Source organism: Ailuropoda melanoleuca, chromosome 12, assembly GCF_002007445.2.
Source record: "Ailuropoda melanoleuca isolate Jingjing chromosome 12, ASM200744v2, whole genome shotgun sequence".
In the NCBI taxonomy this organism is placed as follows: domain Eukaryota; kingdom Metazoa; phylum Chordata; class Mammalia; order Carnivora; family Ursidae; genus Ailuropoda; species Ailuropoda melanoleuca.
The window spans coordinates 79,742,370-79,761,348 of NC_048229.1; the positions used below are offsets into that span (position 1 = coordinate 79,742,370).

Below are 18,979 nucleotides of genomic sequence, written 5' to 3' on the forward strand. Positions count from 1 at the left end.
CCGGGACCTGAACGGTCGGACCCAGGGAGCTCCCGCCGAACGAGTGGCGGACGAACCCAGGGAGACCCCCTCCTTCCCCGGGCCGCGTCTTGGGCAAGGGCGGTCGTCCGTCCGCTCCGGGTCGGGGTCGGGGGCCAACGTGGGCCGGAGGGCCGGGGCCTGAGCTGTCGGACCTAGGGAACCCCCACCCCCCGGCCGGGGCCGGGTCTCGGGCGAGGGCGGCTGTCCAGCCGTCCGCTCGGGGTTGAGGCCGGGGGCCGACGTAGGGCTGGGGGGCCGGGGTCTGAGCGGGGTGGACCGTAGGAGCCTCTCCCGGCCCCCAGGCCGTGTCGCGGTCCATGGCGGCTGTCGGCCCGGGGGGTCGGGGTTAGGACCTGTGCGCGGTCGACCCAGGAAGGCCCGCCACCCCCTCCCCGGCCGGCTCGCCGTCGAGGGCGGCTGTCAGTCCAGAGCGCGCTGCGGCGGAGCTGCTGAATCACCTTTTTGGCCCCCAGCGGCCGTGGCCCGGCTGTTTGCTGGGTTCTCACGTCAGCCCTGCAGTCCTGGGGGTCGCTGCGCTCCGGAGGCGCAGACCCGAGTAAGAAGGGTGCCCGTGGGGGAGGCCAGGCTGTGACAGGTCCTTTGAAGTGATGACACCAGTATGCAAGTGAATCATCTCCAGGTAAGTCGCCTTGGTCACACGTGGTCGCTTACAAACATTGGTACCTTGCTTGAGAGGAGGAGTGTGCAGACTGGTGAGCTCTGGAGGTGGGGCTTTGTACACATCCCTGCGTCGTCCAGTGTAGACCGGGTGTGGCGGCGTGTCTGGATCTTGTCTGTGGCAGGCGAGCGAGGGTCAGTGGCTTTTCTTTTTGCCTTGCCGTTGCATTCATACTTTTCCACCAGCAGTAAATCAGTTCTTTCCCAGTTGAGGCTAGAAACCCAACTTGGGTTTCCTAGCATTTGGCAAAACTGAAAGTAACATTATCACAATATTTACGCCTCCAGAAAAATGACGATAAGGAAGTGACTGGTGTTCCCTGGTATCAAGAAAATCCTGCACTAGCAACGTGGCCCCCCGGGCAGTGTGTTGGGGGGTGGTGTTTATAGCAGCTCAGGGGAGTTCCCTGGGGTCATCTTCCTTAGGGTCTGTGGCGGCAGCACCAACACCATGCACTCCTTTTGTTTCCTTGCCTGAAGTCTACAAAGCTGAGCGTTCACGCAGCTTGGACGTGGTGGTGTGGATCTCAGTACTAGTAATTATTTGATTGCTTGGCCCTGAGCAGCTGCGAAGCACACCTTTTCAGTCTCTTGAGCAGTTTGTTGTTTAGCAACAACACTTGGATGTGCGGTTTTTGTTGGAAATGTTCTCTTTAATGACCTCTGTGAACTCTCAATGTTGTTTAGCTTTTATGCAGCCCTGAGAGCAGCATCTGAAGCAGATTTCCTCTTTTATCTGGCTTCAGGCCTCACTGGTGTTTTAAAGTTAACCGAGGGGCGCCTGGCCGGCTCAGTGGATGGAGCACGTGAGTCTTGATCTCGGGGTTGTGAGTTCAAGCCCCACATTGGACATAGAGCTTACTTAAAAAAAACCAAAGATCAATAGAAGTTAACTGGGGACATTTGTGTGGGAAAGATGCTTATTTTCTCACGACTGAAACTATCGTTACTTTCCTTTTGCTTCGAGTATTTTTAGGTTATTCTAGAAAAATCTCTGAAGAGTAGGTGGTAAGACTAGGAAAAGTGAGATTAACGTATTCTAATTCACCTGGAACCTTTGGCCCTGAGGGTAAACCAGGAATGCTTCCATTTTTTCCCCATTAGTACATCTTATATATACTCTTTGTGGGCTCCCCGCTTAGCTCACCTTTACTCCCCTTTTATCTTTTTTTTTTTATAAGATTTTATTTATTTATTTGGGGCGCCTGGGTGGCACAGCGGTTAAGCGTCTGCCTTCGGCTCAGGGCGTGATCCCGGCGTTACGGGATCGAGCCCCACATCAGGCTCCTCCGCTATGAGCCTGCTTCTTCCTCTCCCACTCCCCCTGCTTGTGTTCCCTCTCTCGCTGGCTGTCTCTATCTCTGTTGAATAAATAAATAAAATCTTTAAAAAAAAANAAGATTTTATTTATTTATTTGACAGAGAGCACAAGCAGGGGGAGCAGCAGAGGAAGAGGGAGAAGCAGGCTCCCCGCTGAGTAGGAAGCCCAATGCGGGGCTTGATGCCAGGACCCTGAGATCACGACCTGAGCTGAAGGCAGGCACTTAACAGACTGAGCCACCCAGGCACCCCCCCTTTTCCCTTTTAAAAAGATCTCTTTAATAGTCATTTTGCAGAAACAGATCAAATATCATTTAATGGCTCCTGCCTTTCTTTGCTCCAGTGCTGACAATTTTTACTGATTTGTAGCCCAGTAAATGAGGGAAATAAATTTTTGGAGAGGACCTCTTCAGTAGAACCTAAGAGCAGCCGCACTTGGCTTAAGCAGTTCTTTCTCTTTCCAAGTGAATGAGTTTAGGTTAATTCGGAATTGAATATAGCTCTGCTGATATATTCTACTGGGATTGGGAGGGTTGAAGTGGACCTTGGGGCTCACCCAAAAACAGCCCTTTCTTTTTGTAGCTGAAGAAACTGGGTGGGGCCCAGAGGTGAAGATCATGGTCCACCTAGTGGCAGAGTCTGGACTTGCACTTCATCTTCCGCCGTGTATTTTCCCCGCCTCCGATAGGTAGCCACCATTTCCAATACATGAGATGGGCCGGCACTAAGTCAAAAAGCATAATCTGCCTTTGCAGGTATGTGGAAAAATTTTATGAACTTCCAGAGTTGTGTTTGAGCAAATAATTCTGGATTTGGTCTGCTCACAGGTAATAATTTTACTTCAGCTTCTGTCCCAGTTTATTTAATGACACTGTTCTGCTGTGATTTAGTGGTGAGCAGGTTTAAGCTTCTCCATTAATATCAAAAAAGTTAGCATGTCTTGGGGCGCCTGGGTGGCACAGCGGTTGAGCGTCTGCCTTCGGCTCAGGGCGTGATCCCGGCGATCTGGGATCGAGCCCCACATCAGGCTCCTCTGCTATGGGCCTGCTTCTTCCTCTCCCACTCCCCCTGCTTGTGTTCCCTCTCTCGCTGGCTGTCTCTCTCTCTGTCGAATAAATAAATAAAAAATCTTTAAAAAAAAAAAAAAGTTAGCATGTCTTGAGGGAAGTTTATGTGTTGGTCTAGAATAAATACCTGCAACTACTCTAATAAGGTAGACCGTAGAGCAGGGTTTATGCCAAAACATAGGTAGCACTCCATGAACTGAAGCTGTGGCACTCATTAATGGATTGAACATTACGTTTATGACTTATAGACCGATGGGGCAATATCTATTCTTCCGTTTCACTGAGTGAAATAAAGTTTTACTTTAAATACCCCAGGGAATCCCAAAGCAACTTTGCAAATGGTACGTTGGTAAAAATAAGACACCTTAGACTCCTTTCCTCTATTTTTATGTTTCTAAGTCTTGTAAGGATTCTTAGAGACAGGAGAAAAGGAATCTGGGACGTATATCTTTTTTTTTTTTTTTTTAAGATTTTGTTTATTTATTCGACAGAGATAGAGACAGCCAGCGAGAGAGGGAACACAAGCAGGGGGAGTGGGAGAGGAAGAAGCAGGCTCACAGCAGAGGAGCCTGATGTGGGGCTCGATCCCATAACGCCGGGATCACGCCCTGAGCCGAAGGCAGACGCTTAACCGCTGTGCCACCCAGGCGCCCCTGGGAAGTATATCTTGACACACATTTGGAAGAGTGTTTATTTCCATTTTACAACTTTAATTTGTTTATTAACCGTCTTCTGTGCGCAAGGCTGAGCCCCTGTAAATACAAAGATGATTAGAAGCAGGTCCCTGGCTGCCAGGGGCACTCTGTTGAGTAAGACAAACAATAAACAGGTCATTATAGCATTAAAAAAAAACCAAAAACAACAACAACAAAAAACCACAAAAAACTTGAGTAAAAGAATTGCTCATATGTGCCTTTGATTTGTGTTGTTGGTAATATTTTTGTTAAATATACTGTTTGTCTCTGAAAACAGCTGTCTATTCAAAAGAGTGAGGCACAGGCCTATACCATATTTGCTCAGTTAATCCAGGATTACCACTGGGTTTTCACTGCAACTGGCCAAGATATTCATGACATTCCTATGAAACTTGCTATTACTTGTTTTTACCTTAAGTAAGTAACTCGTTTCATACCTCAGTTTTCCCACCTTTAATAAAAATAATGATTTTTGTACTTTTTGGGTCATATTTTGGGAATAAATCAAGGTAAACTTTTGATACTAAGGTATAGAAATTAGTTTCTGATTTGAAGCCCCACATTTATTTTTTTTTTAAAGATTTTATTTATTTATTTGACATAGAGACAGCCAGTGAGAGAGAGACAAGCAGGGGGACTCTGAGAGGAAGAAGGAGGCTCCCAGCAGAGGAGCCTGGTGTGGGGCTTGATCCCAGAACGCCGGGATCACGCCCTGAGCCGAAGGCAGACGCTTAACGACTGAGCCACCCAGGCGCCCCATGAAGCCCCACATTTAAAGCCTGTTTTGTTTCTTTCATTTTCCACTTGCCAAAACAAACCTATTTTCTTGTATTAAAAAAAACACCCTCCTCTGTCTGAATGTTTCCACTTAACTTTCAAATTTATTAGGATAAGCTTTTTTTTTTTTTTAATTTGAGAAATCTTAAGCTGACTCTGCCCTGAGCACAGACCCTGAGATTTCGACCAGAGTGGAAATCAAGAGTCGGATGCTTAACTGACTGAGCCACCCAGACACCCCAGTTAGGATACGCTTTTATGTATGAAGCATATTCCAGGGTATATTAAAGAATTGCCGTTCATTTGCTAGAGTGAATTAATTGTGATTTCCTCTAACCTCTAAAATAATCTTCCCTGACAAAATGGAGGTTTTTGTTGTGAAGAGGGTTGATAGCTAAGTCTGGATGGTAGAGCACCTTTTCCTGGGGTAGGACAGACATAGGGATAGGTCTCAAAGCTGAGAGAAGCATTGAAGGGAGATCGGTGACACCCGCAGAAATAGAGAAGGATTTGAAGGATGATGCCAGGGGGAAAACTCCTCCTCCTCCTGTGTTTCCTTTACTCTCCGTATTCTACCGATCAGCTCCTTCACTTTGGACCCTAGATGTGTGGGTTTTCCACACATCAAGCAATTCGGTGGACTGTCCTACAATTTAAAATTTTTAAAAATTTTATTTGATTAATTTATCTGTCTAGTAATCTCTATACCCAATGTGGCACTTGAACTCAAGACCCTGAGATTGAATTGAATGCTCAACTGACTGATGACTCTGAGTTTAACTCAGTTCTAATTCTGTTTACCTGGTGAAAAGCTCAGCCCCACAGGTTGAGTTCAGCCCCACAGTACTGCCCCCGCCGCGACTCCGAACACTGACTGCAAGTGCAGCTTGTTACTTGTGCTTCGGACCAACTGGCTATAAATCAGAGGTTCCTACGCCCCCCTCGTGTTCAGTTAAATTGCTAGAGTGGTTCACAGGAAAACTCTTTCTTTGCTAGATTACTGGCTTATTACAAAGCGTATTAAAGCATACACATGAACAGCCTGATGAAAAGTATATAGGGTAAGGTCGGGAAGAGTCCTGAGCACAGAAGCTTCTGTCTCTGTGGAGTTTGGAATGTGCCACTCTCCCAGCACCTGGAAGCCTGAGCCCCATCCTTTTGATGGAGATTTCATTACTTGGGCATGATTGGTTAAATCATTGGCCATCGGTGATTCATCCTCCAAGCTCCTTTCCCGTCCCTGGTGGTTGGGGTGGGTCTGAACATTGCAAACCCCAAATCACTGTTCTTTCTCCCTGGCAACCAGTCCTCCATCCTTAGGAGCTTTCCAAAAGTTACCGTGTTAAAATAAACTCAGGTATGGTTGATTGGGGTTTGCTGTGAATAATCAACTCTGCCGGGACCAGTACAGATTTTTTTTGTTATTACTCACTACGTTATAGATTGTGAACCACTAGGCTAAACTTACTATTAACAATAACTAAATTTATCTCCGTTCTTACGTACTGAATAGGAATGTGTGCTGGTAGGAGTCCCTGAGTTTGCCGTCTTTTATAGCAGATATGTTAGTAATTTTATCTTAGAAGCTGACTTAGAAATGTTGAGTGGGAAAATAGAAATAGAACCTATATGTCCGTATTTGAACGTGGGAATTATTTCAGTCATTTTTATGAAAAATAATACTAAATGTTTTTTTTTAGATCCAAAAAAATAGGCAACAGTAGAATATATTTATATAGATGATAGCATCTTTTTTCTGAAACCACCAGGACTTCTCAGGAAGTCCATGTCGTGGATCATTGATATAAGGGGGAGGAATACAGAGATATTCTGCAAAAAAAAGTATTCAACAGTAGAATTTGGGCTTTAAACTTTTTGGATGGGGGTGAGAGGGGGCAGTCACTGAGCAAAACTTTTTTTTTTTTTTTTAAGATTTCATTTATCAGAGAGAGAGAGGGTACAAGCAGGGGGCTCAATCCCAGGGTCCTGGGAACATGACCTGAGCCAAAGGCAGACTCTTTTTTTTTTTTTTTTTTAAGATTTTATTTATTTATTTGACNGCTTAACGACTGAGCCACCCAGGCGCCCCCAAAGGCAGACTCTTAAACAACTGAGCCACCCAGGCATCCCTGAGCAAAACTGTTTAAAAGTCAAATAGGGCCTTCTTTTTCCCCCATATCTCTTTTGGGCAGTTTCTTTTCTATTAAGCACTGTATCATTGAAAAGCAGGAAGTAATAAGAGAAAATTGCATTGACGAGCCTATGGTTTATGTTAGATTCCTATACCAACTTAAACTTTGGACAATTCACAAAAATCGGCAGGTCGTGGGAGTCGTTGGAGGAAAGATTGGTAATGCCATGCAGTTAATGTGCTCTTTATATTTGACTGCAAGCCTGTGGTCCCAAACCCTTGAAACTAGGAGTTCTGTGCTCTTGGTCTTGTGTCATACGCCTGCAAGAGCTGTGTAATTGCATGTTGGTTTACGTCCAAATTGCATGTGACCTTACACATCAACTTGTGCCAGATATGACGTGCCAGGGCGTGGTTCCTCTCAGTTCTACGGAAGATGTCATTATTGCTCTGCTCTGCCACAGCTAGGGATAGGTGAATTTAGATACAGAAACCACCAGGAGAAATGCAGGAAAAAAGCTGCATTTTGGCCCTTAATAATGCCTGTGTCTCTTCCTTTTCGTTGCAGAACAAAGAGTAGAAGATGTCCGACTTATCCGAGAGCAGCATTCTACCAAAATCCCAGTAGGTAGTCTCCGGCGCCTGTGTTTCAGTGGTTAATAATGTGCTCAAAAGAGAGCGCTGCTTAAGTACTTTAGTACAGTGCTGAGGTATGCGTAACTGTGTGACAGGTTTCTGCGGAGCTCGTCAGACAAGTAACCCGCATTGTCACTTTCATGACCTAGAATCGAGATATCTTAATATACAGTTCTTTCATATAATCACATTCTGTTTCCTCCTGAGTCTGAGTTTGCTGCCTTAGTGTTACACACTTCACAAGTCAAATATATTTGGGGGGAAAGGGATAGAGGGGCTAGGACTGTTGGTATTTTATCAATGGAAGGAAGTGTCCGCTCTCTGCTAAAGGAAGGAGTACTGCGGTAGGAAAATCAGCTCTCCGGATTGAAATGTGACCGTACGTTCCAGGCTGTCTTTTGATGCCCCAGAGAAGTCTGTTGTATTTGGCTGCTTTGCAGGAGATGGAGGAAAGACACTGCTCGTTCTTGTCATGCATAGGTGCCTCCGATGCTTTTTGCTTTGCCAAGGCGGCAGCACCCTCTACCCCAAATCCTTTGCTGGCAGACCCTAAAAAGGTTTCTGCTGAGGCACCAGGTCTAAGGAGGAGTGGTTAAGAGAAACTTCTGGTTTCAGATACCGGCTGAGTTCAGGTCTTAGATTCAAGGTTACTGAGTGATGTTGAGCTAGTTACTAAAATTCTGAAAGGATGTGGCAACATCCTTATCTGTAAAATGGGAAGAGAATCCCATCCCATGTAGTAGTTGGAAAGATTTGCCTAGTTCTGTGTACATGGTTGTTACCGCCTATGAATGCTACAGACCACTTAGAAAGACACTCCACTGTTAAAAGTTCTGTAGAAGTTTCCATGTTTGGCTTTCTGACGTGTCCTATCAGACTAAACTGAGGGGAAAGAGAAAAGGTCCAGAGGGTTGGGGCTGTAAGGTACATAGACAAGATAAGATGGGTCTGCCTAGCATTTTCCCAACTGTAGGATTCTACAGTAAAAGACACAGTCTCTGTTTTCCTTGGACTGCTTAGAAATTTCAGTCTGTCCTTATATTTGGGGTCAACATATGGCCTGGGGAATTTCCTTAATTTTAAGGTTTTCTTCATTCTTCACTTTTTGGTGCTAGCTAGTGGAAACAACTAGCCCAGCAGTCTGCCAGGATTCGTTCTGCCCCCTCCTTTTGAAACACGAATATCTGCATACATTAGCTGTCCTCTTTGCTAGCAGTTCCAGGATTTTTGCAGAAATCACATACTTGTACTTCCACGTATGGGCTTGTGACCCCCGAACAAGTTTACAGGCACTTCTTATAGGGAATAGCACAGATGGACAGAGAAGGAACGGGCAGCTTGCTGGCTCTCCAGTCCCCGTTCTCCACTCCCCAAGGACGGCTTTTTCTTCTGCGCTCCCGTCCATAACACTGCTGTCGAAATGTAACACTCGAGAAGACACTTTTCAGGGCTAGCCAAATGCCTTACTCATAACTTACGTGTCTTCTCTCCTGAATTCAAAGTACAGGAAAAAGAAAAAATAAGAACCAGAAAGTCAGTCATTTGTAGGGGATTGTTTTCATGGAAATCACCAGCATCAGAGAGTCAGGGACACCTGAGAGGAGGGAGGTGCTCAAGGCCATGCTGTCCTGTGTCCCCAGGCTGCTGCTGTGTCTTCCTTTAATGAAGAGGGTCTAAGGTCAGGAGATTTTCTTCTCATTCTGACTGCTTGTGCCTCTTCCTGGACCAGGAATTTAAGATTTCTGTATTGCCTCTGATCTCTGCTGCTAGTCAAACCCAGGCAAAAGTAGTCTATCTGCTGATTCTCCCTTGCGGCTACCATGTTCTGAACACACCCCATGAATAAAAGTCCTTGATCTTATCAAGGAAAGGAATAGCAGTTCGATTTGGCCTTACACAGAACCTTATGTGGGTCGCATAGAGTGGAACAATGTACAGACAAGTATCTTCCCCTTTACTAAAGAAACATTATGCAGAGGTTTCCACTCCTCTCTCCCAGCTTCTCGTTGTGGCAGGGTGGAGCATTGCTCTACCTGGAGAAGGGTGTCTGTGCTACAGGAAGAAGATGCGGCAAGGTGGTCAGCTCCTGTGGCCAGCGTTTGTAGTGGCTTAGAACTAGGGGAGAAATTGTCCTCTGTGGAAAGGAAGTATGGCAAGGAGTGCATGGTGGATTTATTTCTGTTCATGATGTGGAACTGTTTTTGTTCCCTCCATAGTGCAAGATTCTTGGCTCTTAAAACTCTTTAAAGAACTATAAGAAGTATTTTGTCAAAATGAAAGAATCTTCAAGTCTTTCTGCATAAAATTGGTCTCCAGAACCAGCTGATCATTGTTATCTGCTTATCAGATATTTACTTAGTGCTTTTTCCACATCAGATAGAGAAACCAGTCTAGTATTAAAAAACACTTGTATTACCCAAATTAAGATCTCACACATTTTAGAGGAAATAGTGGTATTTCAACTGAATAGATTCTGAGGTTACACTTTAAGCTGGTACCTAGCATCGGCTCTTATTTTTCTGACTACTTAGTACGTTTTCATGGTTCCAGATAACAAAAAGAATATATAGAAAACTTCTTTCACTACCCTGCTCACTTCCCTGGAGGCAGCCACCTTGCCTTGCGTCCTCTATTCTGTAAGGGATGAGACAAGTCTAAGCTAAGAAGATCTGTGGGGAAACTAACAAAGGTGCTGTTTCTGTTTCAAACCCCATTTTGGTATGTGCCAGTTACAGCATAGGAAGTATTTCATCTCTTCATTGTTAATGGTTATTTTAAAATCTCTCATCTGGCTGCTTTTCTAGGTGATAATAGAACGGTACAAGGGTGAGAAGCAACTTCCTGTCCTGGACAAAACCAAATTCCTTGTACCTGACCATGTCAACATGAGTGAGCTCATCAAGATCATTAGGTATTTAATCACCTTTTTTCCCCTATTTCTTTGGGTAACTGCTCATTCTGTATCAGACTTACAGATAAATCTTTAGTTCTTATTAACATTGTGCAAGCTTAATAAACCTGAAGACATTCCTTCCTTTCCGAGTTCTTCTCGTATCTGCTGGGTCTCCTGTCCCTCTGATTCTTTCATCATAACATCTAGTGTAGATGTTGTCTTTTTTATTTTTATTTTTAAGATTTTAGTTATTTATTTGACAGAGAAAGGACACAAGTAGGCAGAGTGGCAGGCAGAGAGAGAGGGAGAAGCAGGCTCCCCACAGAGCAGGGAGCCCAATGTGGGACTTGATCCCAGGACCCTGGGATCATGACCTGAGCTGATGGTAGATGCTTAACCGACTGAGCCACCCAGGCGCCCCTAGATGTTGTTTCTTAATCAGAAAAGTGTACAGGTTTTGTATGGCAGAGTTAGTAAAGACAATGCAGACTTGGTGAAATGGTAAAATCAGTAGTTTGTAAATTGTATCTGGAACCGCTTCTCTTATTAGAACACTAATGGCTAGTCAGAGAGCATACTAATTTAAACCTGGCCTCGGGAATACAGTAAGAACGATGTAAGGATTACTGCTGCTATCAGTCATGAATGTAGTCCCAGGAGACGCCCTGTGTTTCATGAGAAATTTTAGGAGAGTCATCATCAGTAGGCATACACATTTTGCCAGAAGCAGCATTTACAAAAGCTTTATACTTTTCTATCAGTGCGGGTGGGGGATATTTTTACATGTCCCCTGCATATTGATGCGTTGGTGTCTCTTCACATTGTTTTCTTTCAATAGGAGGCGCTTACAGCTCAACGCTAATCAAGCCTTCTTCCTGTTAGTGAATGGACACAGCATGGTGAGTGTGTCCACACCGATTTCTGAAGTGTATGAAAGTGAGAAGGACGAAGACGGGTTCCTGTATATGGTATACGCCTCTCAGGAGACATTTGGAATGAAATTGTCTGTGTAAGACTAGAAAAATGCATCTGTTCTTGAATTTTTTTAAACCCTTACCAAGAAAAAAAAAGGGATATTACCAACTGAGATTAATTGCTCAGTTCATCCAGTCACAGATCATCAAAACAGTAGTGTTCCTGCCTAGGAGTTTTAGGAAGTTGTTTTGTCCTGCAAGCAGAAAAACTGAGCTCCAAATGAGCACATTCAGCTTTGGAAAATTATATTATTTAACCTAGGCTGTTTTGTTTTCAAATTTAGAAGTTTAAAAATAAAATATTTTGCATTCTAAGTTGCCAATAAAATAGACCTTCACATTGTTTTAATGCTCTTACCCTATTAGGAACCTTCAGTTTAAGCAGAGAGACATTCTTCACTAGGTTCACTGAACCAGCCAACTTTTTGTAGAAGGGTTTCTATTCAACTGGGGAAATCTCTGTAAGAGGATCTTTAAGCATAAGTTGTCAAGCATAGCCCCCCCGCTGTTTGCCATAATAGTTGGCAAGAAGCAGGGAAAATGGGGGTAGGAAAACCCCGGACCGCTGCCCAAGGTTCCCGCTCCCAGTGTGCGCGTACCCGAGTCCGTGTGTGCTTGCGTAGACGATAACGGAGAAGAGCACCACTGCTCCGTAAGAACCTGGATAGTTCAGAATTTTGGTCTAGTTTCTCAAAGGGCCCAGAGAAGGAACGCGTGACATTTCTCCCGGTTCGTATGTTCTCTAGGAAGTCAGACTGCTGTCTGCTTTGGCAAAGAAACAAGCTGTTCTATCAGTTTCATTCCTTAGGACAGTGCTAGAAGGTACGGAACACGAAAACTCAAGCATTAAAATTCAGATGCGCTCCCTCTACCCTTTGGCCTAAAGCTGTAGATGATCCATGTTCTATGTTAAGTGTGTGACTCCTATTAAAAAGCTACCACATTTTTGAGAGTATTTCAGTTGTCACTGTGGGTCAACCAACCATTAAGGTTCCTCCACTCCTGAGTGCATGTCAGCTGTGAAGAAAACAGCAGCAAAAGGAGACCTAATGCTCTTTGCAGTTATTAATGTCAGAAGTTAAACATTTTCCAAGTTCAACTAGACTAACCAGTGCTTCATACTACCTGCATGGGGTTCACTATTTACTGTTTTTGTGGGAGTAGCACAGAAAGATCACAGACCGCTTTACGCTGTGCTGTGGCAGGTCACGATTTCCCTTCGTGTGTTTAGATGTGTGTGGTATCCCTGTACCTGTTAGTGTAAGTTACTTATTAATGGGGGGGGAGCAATAGTACTGCATATGGGCACTTGACCCCCGACCTTCCAACAACTCTTCCCGCTGCATGCATCTGTCCGCGTGGCTAACTTTTAATATGTGTATTTTTACATTATGTAAATTCTTAATCAGCCTGTCTTGTTTAGATTGTATACATCATTATATCTGACATTCTTGTAACTACTGTGTGATCAGTACTATTCTTAGAAGAAATTCTGCTTTTCAAAAAAACAAGTACCATGCGGAGAGGGGTGACTTCGTTCCCACATTAGTGGGTGGTCACTAGGATCTCTAAACCAAGTACATTTTTAATGAACTAAGGTGAATAAAGGCACAACTAAAAACTGTCATCAAGCTCAATTTAATGGATCAGTATTTGATACTTGCAGTGCTGTATACTGTCTGTACTATCCCAAGCCAGGCGGTGGTGGCAGTGGCGGGGGTGGGGTACAGAGGGGCACCCACCTCTGAAGGTCTCTGCCTTGTGCCAGGCACCGTCCTCACCTTGGTCAAGGTTCTGCCAGCTGGTCTTGTCCTTGCACAAGTAAATTCTCCTGAGAACTGAAAGACATGGCACAAAGTGGTTGGATAGATGGATGTGGGACCTGGGTGTTTTGTGGGACTAAACACTTGAAAACCTGCCACTCCAAATGAAAAAGTAAAACACAGCAGGTGCTGACAGTATGTGCTGAGTGGCCAAGGAGGCATTACGTGGTTTGTGGTACCTTATGCTGCATCAGGGAAAGATGCCTTACAAACCTCAGCCAGGTAGTGGCCAGCGTTACTCATTTGAAAAACTCACCCATTCCAAATTTAAGCAGGCACTTAAAGTGTTTGTGAAACAAGCTAGGGAGCAAGATGAGGAAATGTTCTGCTTCCCCAAGTTCGTTGCTCAGGTGTGCACGGCCCCCCATCTTCAGAGGCCTGGTCTGACCAAACAGCAAGTCGGGAGAGTGGGGCGGGGGTGGGGGGAAGGCTGCTGTTGGCCGCAGGTATGGGCCAGTTGTGTCTCCTGACAGGAGCCCTGATGGCTGGAACTGTGTGTGCATGAACAGTTTCCTCTGGGTAGCCACAGGCCTGGGGACCTCTGCTGGCAAAAGGCACCAGATTTCTCCCTCTGGTGTCAGCACTGCTCATGAGAACACCACAGTCCGGGGCCAGTTTGTGTTCATTAGACCACCACCATCCCAAATCCAGAGAGGATGGTGCTTTAAATGCCAGGACATGTTCATACCATGTGTTATCACGTGTCTGGAAACGTTCCAAAGAAACTCGACATCAGTACATGCCAACCTTGATTTCTTATGGCACCTAGAACTGTCACATCCGAAATTAAGAGTTAATGTTTCTGGTCACAGCGAGAATATTTTTTAAAACCTGGGAAACTTGATAGAAAGTGGATTTAAAACCATGTATCTCTTTTGTCAAGTGGAGAACGCAGAAAGGGGTGACTTGACTCCCTAGTCTGCAAATCAAGAATTGTGATTTATTTGAGAGACGTGTGCTTCACATTCTATGAGACAAAGACCTAATAAAATGAAACAGCTTTTTTTAATTTTTATTTTCAGTACATTAAATTTACTCATAAAAACATTCTAAAAATGTACAATTTTTCCTTTTTAACAAAGTATAATAAAACATAAAAACTTCAAAAACAATACTTAACATTTACAATTCAAAATCAAATTAGCAGAATATTAAATATTTACAAAACTATATCTTTTAAAAATATTTATAAAGTTACATGCAATTTTGTAGAATTGACATAAAAGAATGGCTCAAAAATGGGAGAATTTTCCTTCATTCCTAAAAAGAAAATCTGTCCAATATAAGCTGTGAAGATTCTCGAGTACACAAGGTCTCTGGTTTCACTACCAAAGCCTTCATCTTTGTGCATGTAAGAACTTAATGCATGTGAGGGGCTTGTTACAATCCCCGGGACTGACTGATGAGCCACACTGAGCTCCCCTCCCCCCAGAATAATGTAGTCAAGTTGACCTTTGGCCTCGACCAGCAAATACATGGTTTTGAGAGTGCTGATTAAAAGATTTTTTCACTCAGAACCTCAGGACTGCAAACTGAGCCTCTTCAGAACCCACGGCTTTAAACGTCACCGGACTCATTCTTTGGGAGTCACCTGCACTTTGGAAAGGACGTCTGCCCGCTCAGGTTCCACAGGCCCATCCTCTGGGAAGGACACGGTTTCCCTTACCATCCTTAGGACTCAATATAGACGCCATCAGTAACCAGTATGTAAAACTAGCAAGGCATCAAATAACCCACCACAGAAGCAGGAAGAGTACAAAACAATAGGGAGTGAGGAGGGCGCAGCCCGATTCCGCCGGGCCAGCCTCTCCAGCGCCACTGGAGTGAGCCCAGAGCAAACCTCACTCAGATCCGGATGGATCGGATCCACCGGCGCCCCAAACCGGACGCGCTGCAGTTGCGCGGTGACGCTGGGCGGGGTCGCTACGGCCGCTCCACTCCTCCACGCACAGTGCGGGGCAAACTAGCTACGGTGACTTCTAAACAGTGAATTAAAACACTGAACCTACTAACTACTATATTCACAAGCGACTCCTGTAATCTGGAGATTATAGATGATGCTGGTTATTTTGCTTTTTTATTTAATACCCAATCACACATACCTGCTTTGAAGAAAATAATTCTGTCGTTACTGTAAGTGCTAGCTCCCATTTCCTCAGTGCTCTTTAGCAATTGCGAGTTTTAACATTTAAACACTTCCAATTCTCAATATTACCATGAAATAAAAATTAGAAAAGGTAGAAAGTTGAATGTTTGCTAAAAAAAAAAAAAAAAGAAAATATTAAATAGTTGTTTTAGCCCAACGATTCTACTTCAGTCTGTGCATCCCACTTCCCCCGTTCTTGGAGACAAAAACTGGGGATAGAAACCTTGCTGTAGGACGGACTACACAGAGCGAGGTGGCTGGGCCACACCCACCTGGCTGCTACAGCATCTGCAAACTGAGCCCATGATTTCAGGAAAACGACTACGCAGGTGAGAAGGGTCAGTCAGATCTGTGTTTCTAAGATGAGGACATCTGAGGAAATGCAAAATGCTCTTCAGGCTTACTGACTTTGGTTGCTTCTGGAGAGAAATTTATCAGAGATGACACTGCCAGCAAACATTCCCAAGTCCAAATGTTCACTTGGGAAGAGTCTCCCAGATCGGCAGCCGGATGCTCTGTGTCCCCGCGTATCTCACGTTTACGTTTTAAAATTCTCACCTTGGAATGGCCTCACTGCAGACGTCACACCGCACATGCACTTTCAAAGACAAGTGGGAATTTTTCTAAGACCTTTGATGACTGGAACACAGCCGCACAATGTCTGGACTTATTTACCTCAATCTGTCCTACTTCGAATCGAAGCTCCTATTTTAATTTTTTGTTGTATGGAACACACTAACCTCTAATGTTTATCAAAATAGTCATCAGGGTAACAACAAACACTTTCATTCCCCAATACTGACCGCTAAAACAAAAACCCTAAATATGATTTTCTTTTCTTTTGTTATGAGACAGTTCTCAACAATTTCACTGTGTTGAAATAGGATTTATTTAAAATATTTCTTTGTTTAAAAAACCAAAAAATTTAAAAGTTTGGCTTTCAGCACATGTCCAGGCCACCATAACGGCCTTCAGAAATATTAAAATCGTAAACATCAGTGGACACTCCCAAGTCTTCCTTTAACATCATATGACAAGTTCCAGGCTCGTACTCTTTAAGGCAAAGTTGTGTCAGTTCTCATTATTTTGACATTTTGTAGTGTTTATAATTAAGAGATCAATGTAACATTCCCCAAAAAAGTTGTTGTAAGCATCACCATCACTTCAAAACTGTATGTAATACTGTGTACCAGGAAGAGAGAGAAGCATACAGAGGTCTGTCAATTCTGCATTGCATAGAAATGAAACTCGACTAAAATAAACTCTAAAAAACTCTACTAAAACCCTTTCATAAAAAAATCTAACAACTCTGCTTCAGTTTCCTCCAGCCAGGAAACTGATCATAAAATTTGAAGCCTCACATCACAGTGCCTCAAATTCTAGGGTATTTTTTTGATTTACACCAATTCGGCATGAGGCTGATTGTCCCATTTTAAGAAAGGTCTCAACACTATGATTTTCTTTTTTTAAATAAATATTCAACTGCAAAATCCCTGGGCAAGGCCTTACCAATCAATATTTTAATATTGAAGGCTTTAGTGTTTAATAATGTTTGAGCAGAAAATTCCCTTTTAGCTTTAAAGGTTTAAGTCCCTAAATTTCAGACCAAGAAGCTTTCGTTGTCATGGGGTGAAACAGCTGTATGGTGAGGACTTATTTCCTACTTGGGATAAAACTAGACGTCTGCAGATCTTGCAGCTCTGCGCTGTTGCTGTGGGCTCTTTCAGAGTCTTACCACTTTCCGTTGTGGTTTTCAGGTGATTTTTAGCAGAACCAACCACTAGTACACGGCCTGATACAAAAGAAGTTGACAGGAGAATATTTCAAATCTTTTGCTCATAAATTACAGGACTGTATTATTGTTGAAATGTCCGTCTCAAGTGTGAATCCGTTAGCAGGAAGCCTTGGGGTCCTTGGGAGATCCGCGTGAGATAAATGAACTTGCCAACTTTGCTAAGGATGTGTAGCATCCCTCAGAGACCGCTCACGAAGGCCATGCGGTCACCATGTCTCTGCGAGAGCTCCGTCGCAGTGGAAGATGACAGGACTTCAAGCTACTGAAGGGCCGGGAAGGAAGGGATTCTCAAAGCTTTGACAACTAGGGATTCTCTGGGACTTGGACCCTTAGATATTAAGTTGTTGCGAGTAACTATTTCTATTTAATAACATAGTTTAAATTTATTCGCAGAAAAAAAAAATTAAAAACTTGAAACTGCTACAAGTGTTTTAAGGAGGGAAGGAAATGCTAAAATCTCTGTTGTGTACCAAGTCACGTAGCCTGCTGGTGCCAGCTCCTTAAAAACGGATTCTCTGAGTGTCTTGCACTGACTGGTCTCAGGGAGTCTGTCTCCCAGAACGGCAAGATTGACATCAGTTTACATTCTTCTGTAGTGCAATCCTTAAAAAGCCCAGAGAGATTAGTGTCTAACCACTTGAGGAACAAAACAAAACAAAAAACAAAACAAAACGAAGGCGACATTTTCCCTCACCCAGGGGTATCAAGAGTCCGACTGGTGGAACTCCACGCGGAGAACTCCAACCTTCAGTTCTCGATTCCGATCTTGCGTAGCTGCCCTGGAATTACGTGTGAGCCTGGAAGGACCGATGACAGCAGTGCTCCCCGGGAGACGGAGGTCTCTGCATCGCGACCACCGTGGAGGCGCCGACCAGGCAAGTCCTGACGTCAAGCTCCAATCTAGGATTTTGGCAATAAAACTGAGTTTGATGCACTCCTACGCTAGGTTTTCTATCCAGTCTAGTAAAGTAAAGCACCTTTGGAGTAAAAATATTAAGCTCAACAGCAACTAGACTTCTCAGTTTTGTATTTAATTTTCCTTATGTCTCCATGGCTTAATAGTGTTCTGTTGCCAGAGAAAAATATCAGTCTGTGGAGTCCAGACTTTCTGCTGGAGGGGCATATTTCAACCTAAAAGTACCTAGAGAGAGGGGGGGAAAAAGAGATCAAATTTGAATCACTGTGCAATGACTACCAACAACTGAGCTGTCCGAAGTCCTTCCCAGAGTCACTGGTCAAGAGACGGGTGCTGGAAATTGGGACTACCTGTTGTACCCACTCCCAGCTCCTCGCTCCCACCCCCAAAACTAGACACTACAATGGGTCAATGCAAGGGGTGACACCGCCGGTCACCAGTCCGGTTCCCTATTCTTCAGGAGCTCGGTTGGGCTGTGGGCCGGGGAGGCCTGACCCTCACCACAGGCCTGGGCTCACTGTTTCAGGAGACAGCCGCAGGGTGAGCACAGCCCACAGCCACCCCCACCTGCCACCAGAGTTGTCTCTAACGCTCTCTGGGTGACCGAGATGCACAGGCGGGCTTAGGAATCCCAGGTCTGGGGCAACCATCAAACGTCTATAGAGACCAAGTGACCTTTCCAGGCTGCACAGTGATTATCACAGAGCTGGGAGAGACTTTCCTCCTGCCTAGTTTAATCTCCCTTGCAGAGCAAACAGAAAGAACAAACCCGTGTCACCACATCAGATACACACTAGAACTGGACTAGAGACAGAGCAAGTGGAGATAAGAACTGGGGGGGGCGTGCGTGGCACCACAACGAACGGTGACATCGCACAGCCACGCACCGCCAGCCCGGCCACCGCGGAGGCAGAGAACAGGAGCAGGACAGCCCCAGCATCGGCACTCGCGAGCCACGCCCTCGGCTCTCAGCGGGACGCCGGGTGGGGGCGATGCTCCCCAGCTCGCGGCCCGACAACCCCTCTCCCCAGCCAGCCAGTCCCCTCTGCCAGGAGGAGCAGGCAGCGACCAAGGGCAGCTTCGAGACAAAGTAACCCTTTCGGAGGG

General features: G+C 44.8%; 2 protein-coding genes across 2 annotated transcripts in view; one reads left to right on the forward strand and one right to left on the reverse strand.

Moving 5' to 3' along the window:
* Positions 1-12,819, forward strand: part of MAP1LC3B (microtubule associated protein 1 light chain 3 beta) — a 13,228-nt gene extending 409 nt beyond the window's left edge. Inside the window, exons 2-4 of the mRNA XM_034672509.1 lie at positions 7,258-7,313; positions 10,130-10,236; positions 11,057-12,819. Of these exons, the coding sequence (XP_034528400.1) occupies positions 7,258-7,313; positions 10,130-10,236; positions 11,057-11,231 (338 nt within the window). The 3' untranslated portion in view covers positions 11,232-12,819. The remainder of the gene's footprint in view (positions 1-7,257; positions 7,314-10,129; positions 10,237-11,056) is intronic.
* A 1,983-nt stretch (positions 12,820-14,802) lies between these two features.
* The window catches only part of ZCCHC14 (zinc finger CCHC-type containing 14), a 57,326-nt gene continuing 53,149 nt past the window's right edge, over positions 14,803-18,979 (reverse strand). Inside the window, 1 exon segment of the mRNA XM_034672507.1 lies at positions 14,803-18,097. Within this exon segment, the coding sequence (XP_034528398.1) occupies positions 18,042-18,097 (56 nt within the window). The 3' untranslated portion in view covers positions 14,803-18,041.